This window comes from Dipodomys ordii, unplaced genomic scaffold, assembly GCF_000151885.1.
Source record: "Dipodomys ordii isolate 6190 unplaced genomic scaffold, Dord_2.0 Scaffold4, whole genome shotgun sequence".
Taxonomy (NCBI): Eukaryota; Metazoa; Chordata; class Mammalia; order Rodentia; family Heteromyidae; genus Dipodomys; species Dipodomys ordii.
In genome coordinates, this window is record NW_012267220.1 from 32,411,018 (window position 1) to 32,421,650 (window position 10,633).

Here is a 10,633-nt window from a genome sequence, read left to right on the forward strand (position 1 = left end):
CTGGCTTTGTACCACAAACCTAAGATCTTAACTTCCTGAGTAGCTAGGATTGCAAGCATGAACCACTAGCACCTGGCTAGGGCTGGGATTCTTAATCGAGGACCTATGATCCTCAGAAATTGAACGCACAGCCATGGGAGTAGTGCATTGCTTTGGCCATAGCTTTAACTAGATTTTCCAAAAGGTTGTGCCAGGTGCTGCTGGTGGCTCAGGCCTGTAATCCTAGCTACTATTTCAGATTGAAGCCAATCTGGTTAGGAAAGTCTGTGAGACACATCTCTAATTAACCACCAAAAAGCTGGAAGTAAAGTTGTGGCTCAATTGGTAGAGCACCAGCCTTGATGGAAAAAGCTAAGGGACAGTGTCCAGACCCAGTACTGGCACCACAAAAGAATGAGAAGGAGAAAAGGAAGAGGAGGAGGAGGAGGAGGAGGAAGAAGGAAGAAGAAGGATTCAATCAATTGATAGGCTCCTTGCTAGTCTTAAAAATACCCCAGTCCTGTGGTGGCATCTCTTCCTGCCCCTAGGGGAATACAGCCCCAGAGCTACTTTCCTGACTCAGAGAATCTAGGAGGCCGAGCCCTGAGCCTATGACTCAAAAGGCTTGTCAGAGCTCAGCCTGGGAGCAGCCCCCAACTGGCCCACTCTGTAGAGAACTCAAGGGGAGTTCTGCAGGCTGTCTAGAGGCAGCCGGGAAAGAACACCAAGTTGTCCTGTCAGAGAGGCCCCACGTGGTGGCCCGGGCTGCAGGAAACAGGGCAGGGAGAGGAACTAGGGTTGAGGGGCCTTCTTTCTCCCATCTGCAAAGCATCCGTGGGACAGGCTGGTGGGGGCTCAGGAGGGGGCCAGGGAGGAAATGAGAATAAACACAGAGAGGGAAGGGTGGGGGGCTGTGGCCTCAGCCCCTTGGCAGCCCATGAAGGGAAGTGACACAATGAGGAATGTGTTTCCCTCTGCCTGTCCTGTATGGGGGTGGGAGGCAGGGCTCTGAGAATGGCCAGACCCCAACAAGGGCCAAGGGGCACAGGGGCAAGCAAGGAGGGGGTGGAGCCTGGCAGTCAAAGGGGGTCTCTAGGGAGAGTGGCCTCGGCAGGGAGCATTTATCCCTTGTCCCCTCTACACCACAGGCAATGCGTTCTAGGCTCTTCCCTAGTACATTCGCCACTGGTGGCCAGGGCTGAGGATGCCTTCCTGGCACTCTGGATTCTAGGAATCTGGCCCTGCTGGTGGCTTTCCCTCCTTTTTGGAGACTCTGGGGGCCATTTGAGCCCTTCACGGAAATAGTACTGAGGCAGAGGAACCCTGCTCTCCCCCCCATCTCTCTCAATCTCTCCCTCCTCCTCTTTTTTCCTCTTCTCTCCCCCTCTCTCCTTCCCTCCCTCCCTCCCTCCAGCTTTGTGAATCCCCAACTGGGAATAGACAAACAAGCCCCCTGTTGGGACAGCACCTCCCTCATCCCTGCCCAACACCCATTTCCTCTTGCCCAGCAGGGAGCTGACTCTGTTAACTCCCTCACGCCCACACCCAGAAGAGCTGTTCCTGTGGCTGTGGCCAGCAGAGCCAAGGACTCCCTGCCTCTGTATGAGCCAGGGGTGGCAGGGCCTTGGAAAGCTGGTTGACCCCAGGTGTCTCTGTCACTGTCCTGACTTCCTGCCTCAGCAGCCCCTCCCTGATGGGGGTATTCCAGCAGTCTCCCACCCTCGCCTTCTGCCTTTTCTCCAGGGCACTTAAGTGGGGCAGAAAAGATGCCCATTGAGCGGTGAGCCCCTGGGAAGTGCCCTATGGGGCCTGGGAAAGCCAGGGTGGCCCTTGAGTGATGGTACTCTCTAAGCACCTCTCTTCCTGGCTATGCCCAGCATGGAGGCTGTACAGAAGCTGGATGGGCTCTCAGTGGTCCGAGTAAGAGCCCAGAGGACTGTGTGTCAAGTGGTAGGGTGGGCCTTCTCAGTTAATAGGTGCCAGTAGTCAGAAACTGTCTAGAGCAGAGAGTTTGAGAGACCAGATTAAGGCAGAGGCTGCTGTGAGTATTTGCTTGCAATTCAGCCCTCCATGCAGATGGAGGTTGGCACCCAGGGCCATTTCTGTCCTGTGACCTGCTCAGTCTACAGGCACCTTCCTTGTTCCCTTCTTTTAGCTCTGGGCTTCGAAGAGCCCGACTGGAAAAGGTAGGACTAAGGAGCTTGACTATGCAATAGCCCTCTGAAGAGTGAGGAGGCTGGACTGATGATCTCAACCCTGCCTGGAGCTTAGATTGGGCAGATTCCAGTTGCCTAGCTACAAGCCAGTTAACCTGTTTCCTTCCAGGGTCCACGGAGAGGCCTGAGGTAGACCCACATGGGAGGTAAAGGCCCACGGCTCCCAGCTCCCAGCCCAGAGCTCTGTCCACTCCATTTCCAGAGTTCCTCCTTCCTCCTTCCTTCTCATCCCACCTCTCAAGCTCTTACACCATCCCTAACATTATTCTGACCCTTGGTGGTAACCAGGCAGGCTGAAGAGATCTATCTAAGGAGAAGCAGAGGTTTATTACTTTATTTATCTGTGTGTGTGTGTGTGTGTGTGTGCACATGCGTGTGCGCGCACATGTGTTTTGATACTGGGGCTTGAACTCAACCTAGGTGCTGTCCCTTAGTGTTTTTGCTCAAGGCTGACACTCTAGTACACCTTCACTTCCTGCTTTTTTTTTTTTTGCTGGTTAATTGGAGTCTCACAGAATTTCCTACCCTGACTGGCTTTGAACTTTGACCTTCAGGTTTCAACCTCCTGAGTAGCAAAGATTACAGGGCCAATAGCATCCAGCCTTTGAGAACAGAGGTTTAGAAGGAAACAAAGTCCCAAAGAAAGCCAATACCTGTGGTGACAATGGTCGCCCAAGGAGCATCCAGTGGCCCCCAGATGGTGAGAGGGGTGAGAGCCTCCCCACTGTCTCCCACAGGGACCTGAGGAACAATGTCATCAGTACGGTGCAGCCTGGAGCCTTCTTGGGCCTGGGGGAACTGAAGCGCTTGTGAGTGGCATGGCCCCCCACCAAACCTAGCCTTCCCCCCCAACCCCGCTCCCCCCCGGAGAAAGACCCAGATCCCATGGGCATCCACCCATCCTGCCTACCCCCTTGTTCCTTCTCAGCCTACCAACCTTCACTCGGGACATTTGTGGGGCCAAATGTGTGGGCATTCCTGGGCCTACTTTGGCCCTTGTTCCAAGCCCCCACCCCTCATGAGCCCCAGCCACCCACGTGTGCTCCTCACAAGTGAATCCTTGTGTTACCATGTAACCAACTTCCTGAGTGTGTCTCTCTAGAGATCTCTCCAACAACCGGATTGGCTGTCTCACCTCCGAGACCTTCCAAGGCCTCCCCAGGCTTCTGAGACTGTGAGTGACAGGGTAATGTGGGAGGAAGGGTGAGAGGTGGGAGGGGGAAGCACGGACTGGACCAAAGGTCCAGGAGGGAGAAGCAATGCAGACCCTTACAGGACTTGTTATTCTTTCTTCCCACCCCTCCCCTCTGCCCCAGAGAGACCCTAAAATCCTGACCCACTGTTCCCTGCCCCCTGCAGAAATATATCTGGAAACATCTTCTCCAGTCTGCAACCTGGGGTCTTTGATGAACTACCAGCCCTTAAAGTGGTGTGAGTATCTTTCCTAGCCAGGAGCAGCCCTTGGCTCTCGAGGAGACAGACAGCTAAGATCATAGCCACATGTGCAGGCAACCAGACACTGCCAGATTCTCAGTATCTGAGGTGGGGTGGGGAACACACGTGCCAAGGCTGCCCCCTGCAGCCCTGCCAGGCTCAGTCCCATCCCCACCCCCAGAAACTCCCACTACCTCTGCTCTACTCCATGACCCCTCTGCTGGCCCCACAGGGACTTTGGCACTGAGTTCCTGACCTGTGACTGTCACCTGCGCTGGCTGCTTCCCTGGGCTCGGAATCACTCCCTGCAGCTGTCAGAGCACACGCTCTGTGCCTACCCCAGCTCCCTGCATGCCCAGGCCCTGGGTAGCCTTCAGGAGTCCCAGCTGTGCTGTGGTGAGCAAACCCTGGGTCTGTATATCCACCAAGGACCACCTGCCTGACTCCAGGCCCAGGCACAGAGCCCTGCCCTTCATCCACACCCAGTGGCTCAAGGCCCCGAGTGTTTGTGTGGTTGGTGTGATGGGTGTGTCCTCTGGATCTTTCCCTCTGTTCCACTGTGGGGGGGGGGGGCAGCCCTTCGTCAGCAATTAGGCAAATCTCTACTAGTGAGTGATGTTCTTAGCTCTGCAAAGCCTCCTTCAAAACTACTTGCTTATTTATTTCTGTTTTTATCTGGTCCCACATCCCAGGATACAGCCACATGCCTGCCCCTCTCCTCCTCTCTAATCTTGGAGGCTTTCTAGTGAACCTTCTCCTTGCCAGCCTGAGCAGGCTGCAGACAGAGGGCTGCCTTTCCCTGCTGGATTCTCTCTCCTTGTGTAGTCAAGCCTCACAGAGCCATTTCCTCCACAGAGGGGGCGCTGGAGCTGCACACACACCATCTCATTCCATCCCTGCGACAAGTGGTGTTCCAAGGTGACCGGCTGCCCTTCCAGTGCTCTGCCAGCTACCTGGGCAATGACACACGCATTCGCTGGTACCACAATCGGGCTCCAGTGCAGGGGGATGAGCAGGCAGGCATCGTCCTAGCCCAGAGCCTTATCCATGACTGCACCTTCATCACCAGGTAGGCCCTGCTGCTCCTTAGCTGTGGTTTCCATTTCATACATCAAACAGCCAGGCCCAGACTTTCTCCTGGGAATGTGTGTGTATGTGTGATATGTGTGTGTGTGTGTGTGTGTGTGTGTGTGTGTGCATTTATGTGTAGCTACATGTGAATTTCTAGAAAGCTAAGACAACCATAAATAGCCTGAACAGAGATTGGAAATTAAACATCTGATAGAAAAACAAGTGACAGGGGTGGGAAGGTGGTTCAGTGGTGGAGTGCTTGCCTTATATGCATGAGGCCCTGGGTTCGATTCCTCAGCACCACATAAGCAGAAAAAGCCAGAAGTGGCACTGTGGCTCAAGTGGTAGAGCACTAACTTTGAGTGAAGAGCTGAAGGACAGCGCCCAGGCCCAGAGTTCAAGCCCCACAACTGACAAACAAAAGAAAGAAAGAAAGAAAGAAAAGAAAAGAAAAAAACAAATGACATTTGACATTTCTCTAGTGAGGCTTTCTTTTACCACTTGAGCCACGGTGCCACTTCCAGTTTTCTGGTGGTTTATTGGAGATAAGAGTCTCATGAACTTTACTGCCCCGCTGGCTGTGAACCATGATCCTGATATCTCAGCCTCCTGAGTATTACCTGAGTAACTAGGATTACAGGCATGAGCCACAGGTGCCCAGCAAAAGGCCATTATCTCCATCACAGGTAGTTAAGAGTAGATTCTGCAACAGGCTGACTGTGTTTTGTTTTGTTTTTGCTTTTTTTGGTTGTTGTTGGTCATGGGACTTGAGCTCTGGGCCTAGGCACTGTCCCTCAGCTCTTTAGCTCAAGGCAAGTGCTTTACCATTTGAGCCACAGTGTCATTTCTGGGGTTTTTCTTGTGTGTGTGTGTCTGTTGTTTTTGTGCCCATACTGGGGCTTAAACTCAGAGCCTAGGCACTCTCCTTTAACTTTTTTACTCAAGGCTGGTGCTTTACCACTGGAGCCACAGCTCCACTTCTGGCTTTTTGGTGTTTATTTGAAGATAAGAGTCTCTCACCCTTTCTTGTCCAGGCTGCTTCAAATCACTGACCTAAGATCTCAGCCTCTTGAGTAGCTAGGATTACAGGCATGAGCCACTGACACCCAGCTTTTTCTCATGCTTATCATGTCTAAGAGGCCTTCACCTGTATTGTCTAGGTTGATCTCTACAGTAGCTCTATAAGAGAAGTGATTGTCTCCATTATAAAGACAGAGAAATTAAAACTCAGAAAACAATACCATAAGGCCAGTCAAACTAAAGAAGTGCACCTGTATCCTTCCTTCCAATAGAGAAAAAGGTCCTGATGGTATTACTCCAGGGCAGGAGCCTATGTTTTCAGGGGGACAGGGGATGGCCAGGACCACTGTGGTAGTGTGGAGCTGGTCCTGGAGCATCCTAATGAGCCAGCCCCCACCCCTGTCTGCAGCGAGCTGACCTTGTCTCACATCAGCGTCTGGGCCTCAGGAGAATGGGAATGCTTGGTATCCACGGCCCAGGGCAACACCAGCAAGAAGGTGGAGATTGTGGTGCTGGAGACCTCCGCCTCCTACTGCCCAGCTGAGCGTGTGGCCAACAACCGCGGGGACTTCAGGTTCTGTTGTTCTGCTCTGCAGAGGGCTGCACCAGAGATCTGACTATGGTCCCACCCCATGCAGTCCCTGCCCTTCATCCCTACTTTTGTACCTGAGAGCAAAGATGACCAGAAGCTCCCTGTCCACTCTTTCCTTCAGTCCAAAGTCTTATCCTTGCGTTTCAAGAGAACTTACATTCAGGGGTACACTCATCATGTGAGATGTGCTGCATAGACCACAAAGCTTTAAATTGCTTCCTCACACTAGTAGTTTGTAAGGTCTCCTCCAAACATGATTTTGATTTTGATTTTTGTGCCAGTCCTAGAGCTTGGACTCAGGGCCTGGGCACTGAACTTTTGTGCTCAAGACTAGCACTCTACCACTTTGAGCCACAACTCCATTTCCAGTTTTCTGGTGGTTAATTGGAGATAAGAATCTCATGGACTTTCCTGCCTGAGCTGGCTTAAACTAACAGTCCTCAGATATCAGCCTCATGAGTAGGTAGGATTACAGGAGCCAGTAAACCCAGCTCCCTGAGCTTTTCTTGCTCAAGGTTAGGCTCTACCACTTGAGCCACAGTACCACTTCCAGCTTTTTTTACTTGGTAGATAATTGGAGAGAAGACTTTTCTGCCTGGACTGGCTTTGAAGAATAACCCTCAGATCTCAGCCTCCTGAGTAGCTAGGATTACAGGTGTGAGCCACTGGTACTGTCATATTTTAATATTAGTATCACTGTGACCCCTTATGTATGTCAGGGTCAGTATTGTTTTTCCCATTCTATAGTTAAGGATACTAAACACCAGAAAGCATAGTGGCTTGCCTAAGGCTGTAGCTATTAAGTGGCAGGATTAGACTTGAACTCAGAACTCTGAGTGCACCCCTATATCACTTGGAATAGCACTGTCAGAGAAAACTTTATAGAGTAGAACTTGAGGGTCATCTGTACCCACACACCCAAGGGTTTGGCATCACAATTCAAAGGGCGGGAGCTAATGGTCCTGAGGAGCCTGGGTCACATTACCTTCCCCCTCTGTCCACAGGTGGCCTCGAACTCTAGCTGGTATTACAGCCTACCAGTCCTGCCTACAGTATCCCTTCACCTCAGTGCCCCTGAGTGGGGGTGCCCCAGGTACCCGAGCCTCTCGCCGGTGTGACCGAGCTGGCCGTTGGGAGCCGGGGGACTACTCCCATTGTTTGTACACCAATGACATCACCCGAGTGCTCTACACCTTTGTGCTGGTGAGGCTAGGAGAGGAAGGGTGGGGCACCCCTCCAGCTCTGGTTTGGGGTTGAAGACTGAGGCCCCATGGGGGCAGGGAGCCCAGCCCAAGGTTGCTCTGAGGGTGTACTCCATTCCTCTCCACAGCTGTGTCCTCTTGCAGGGAATTCATGCCCACAGAGCTACTTCGGGTCCTCCATCCCATCCCCCTCATTATCCTTCTGCATTGGGATGTACTGTCATTGTCCTTACCCCAGAGATGCTGCAAGTGGGCAGCCTTGGACTGTGATGAGCAGGGTCCTCTCTATAGTAGGTGGTACAGGCTTCTATAGCTCTGAGCACCAGTACCAAGGACAAGGGCTCCTTAGGGTAGTTCTGGGGCAGAAGGAAGAAGATGGAGTGATCCTTTTCCCTCCCAACACCCCCAGATGCCCATCAATGCCTCCAATGCACTAACCCTGGCCCACCAACTGAGAGTATACACAGCTGAGGCTGCCAGCTTTTCAGACATGATGGATGTGGTCTATGTGGCTCAGATGATTCAGAAATTTTTGGGTTACGTAGACCAAATCAAAGAGGTAAGAGTCAACGAGTCTTGGGTCCCTGAGAGTCACCTCCCACTGCCTTGGGCCTCTCCCACAGCCCAGCCCCTAGATCCTAAACTCCACTCCTTCCTTCCCTGTGCCTCTCTTGCCCTCCCCACAGCTGGTAGAGGTGATGGTGGACATGGCCAGCAACCTGATGCTGGTGGACGAGCACCTGCTCTGGCTGGCCCAGCGTGAAGACAAGGCCTGCAGTGGCATTGTGGGTGCCCTGGAGCGCATTGGGAGTGCTGCTCTCAGCCCCCATGCTCAGCACATCTCTGTGGTAATGTGGATCAGGATGGGACAGGGGAGCACTGGGAAGGACCTGAAGTTGACTAGGGCCAAGCCTGCATGATCTATAGAAAGAACACTTCCCTCTCTCACTCTCTAGTGTACCTGCCAGGCACCAGCTGTCAAAAACAGCAAACAGGGCTTACAAAGGAGAGGGGCCGGTGACGAAGAAGTCATACATGAGCTGGAGGGCTTGAGTTGGAGGGAGCTGAGCGGGGTGGCCGGCCTGCTGGACATAAATCAGAGGAAGCTGAGAAGGAGTAAAGGGAACAGGAGGAGGGCTTGATCTCCAGCTGACAGCACTCATAGAAAAGGAATGATGACGTGCCATGAGGGGAGGGTGATCTTTCTAATTTGGTTGGTTTGATAGAGCCAGGTACCAGTGGCTCCTATTTGTAATCCTAGCTACTCAGGAGGCTGAGATCCGAGGATAGTGGTTCAAGGCCAGCCCAGGCAGGGAAGTCTATAAGACTTTTGTCTCCAGCGAATCACCAAAAATTAAAATAAACAAAGCTGTGGCTCAAGTGGTAGAGTGCTAGCCTTGAGTACAAAAGCTCAGGGACAGCACCCAAGCCCTGGGTTCAATCCCCACGACTGGTATACATACAAAAAAACTCTAGTAGAACTACATTCAAGATATTGTCTAGGCACTTCAGTTGAGTTGGGACAATAGAATTAGTAGACGGAGTGAGAGTGTGAGCAAGGTAAGAAGATGTGGTACACACAAAAGCACTTGGCCCTTCAGAGGAAGGAGAATGCGTATGGCCATGTGTGGTGCGGAGACTCCACAGTACACACAAGACTGGCCATACTTTGAAAAGATGGTAGGACTGGGGTGGGGCTGCAGCCTGAGCTGCTTTCTGGAGAAAGTCTCAAACAGTGGAGTAATAATTTCCCTGTCCCCAGAACTCGAGAAATGTGGCCCTAGAGGCCTACCTCATCAAGCCACACAGCTATGTGGGCCTGACCTGCACAGCCTTCCAGAGGAAGGAGGCAGGCATGTCAGGCGTACAGCTGGGCAGCCCTGGCCAGAATGCCCCACCTGAGCCTGAGCCCCCAGCTGACCAGCAGCTGCGCTTCCGCTGCACCACGGGGAGACCCAACATTTCTCTGTCATCTTTCCACATCAAGGTGGGCACAGGGGAAGGGGTGTGGGGATGGGTGTGTGGTGGTGGGGGGTAGGTATGAGAGAAGGTGGGGTCTGGAGAGTGGGAGGAGGGCAGGTGGGACAAAGTGAAGCCAGAAAGGGACAGGAAATGTGATTTCATGGGTTCTGAGTGTCACTGAGGAGTTCCTGTGTCCCTCACCCCCCCAGAACAGTGTGGCCCTGGGTTCCATCCAGCTGCCCCCCAGCCTATTCTCATCCCTTCCGGCTGCCCTGGCTCCCCCAGTTCCCCCAGACTGCACCCTGCAACTGCTTGTCTTCCGAAATGGCCGCCTCTTCCGAAGCCATGGCAACACCTCTCGCCCCGGAGCCACTGGGCCTGGCAAGAGGCGCGGAGTGGCCACACCTGTGATCTTTGCAGGAACCAGTAAGGGACTGAACTCCTGAATGTCTATCTTCCCTGTGCCCTTCACCCTGCCCTTCCTGTACCCACACTCCCTACAGCACCGATTCCCCTGGTAAACTTGGCAGAGGATGGTGGGTCCCTCATTTCCTAAGGATGGAGGAGGCAGACACGGCCTGTGCAGGAAGGGATTGGTGGAGGCAAGGTTCAGGAGGACACTGGACTTTGTAAGCTAGACCAAGGCAAATGGGGGGAGGGGAAGGGCACTAGGGATGGTGCTGAAGAACTTACCACTGAGCTACATTCCCATCCCCAACATGGATTTTATATCCCAGGTGTCTTACATTTCAAAAGAGTTGTACGTATAGACCTCAACCCACTGGCCACACAGGTCCCAGGCAGACAAGCAACACTGCATGAGTGCCTACCGAAAGCTCAGCACTACCTTTGCTGTTGTTATAAGGATGAAAACATCACAGTGATGGCTGTTCCTTAGAGGTTGCTGCTTGAACCAGAAACACTGGGGACGGTGGAGATCAGAGTGGGAAATAATGTGAACTGAGTTCTGGCACCCAGGAACTACGTGGATTGTCTGTAGCTCCAGCCTCAGCTGGTCCATGCTCTTTTTTCTTCCTGTGATTCCACCTTTGTACTTTTTTTTTTTTTTTTTTTGCCAGTCTTGGGGCTTGAACTCAGGGCTTGGGCACTGTCCCTGAGCTTATTTTGCTCAAGGCTAGCATTCTACCACTTGAGCC

At 52.7% G+C, this 10,633-nt stretch overlaps 1 protein-coding gene across 1 annotated transcript in view; it reads left to right on the forward strand.

Annotated features, from left to right (window-relative positions):
* The window catches only part of Adgra2 (adhesion G protein-coupled receptor A2), a gene marked incomplete at its 3' end in the record, with an annotated part of 53,936 nt that overhangs the window by 24,523 nt on the left and 18,780 nt on the right, over window positions 1–10,633 (forward strand). Inside the window, exons 3-13 of the mRNA XM_013024244.1 lie at window positions 2,933–3,004; window positions 3,298–3,369; window positions 3,555–3,626; window positions 3,862–4,025; window positions 4,485–4,698; window positions 6,130–6,294; window positions 7,317–7,515; window positions 7,924–8,073; window positions 8,201–8,362; window positions 9,277–9,501; window positions 9,686–9,902. Of these exons, the coding sequence (XP_012879698.1) occupies window positions 2,933–3,004; window positions 3,298–3,369; window positions 3,555–3,626; window positions 3,862–4,025; window positions 4,485–4,698; window positions 6,130–6,294; window positions 7,317–7,515; window positions 7,924–8,073; window positions 8,201–8,362; window positions 9,277–9,501; window positions 9,686–9,902 (1,712 nt within the window). The remainder of the gene's footprint in view (window positions 1–2,932; window positions 3,005–3,297; window positions 3,370–3,554; window positions 3,627–3,861; window positions 4,026–4,484; window positions 4,699–6,129; window positions 6,295–7,316; window positions 7,516–7,923; window positions 8,074–8,200; window positions 8,363–9,276; window positions 9,502–9,685; window positions 9,903–10,633) is intronic.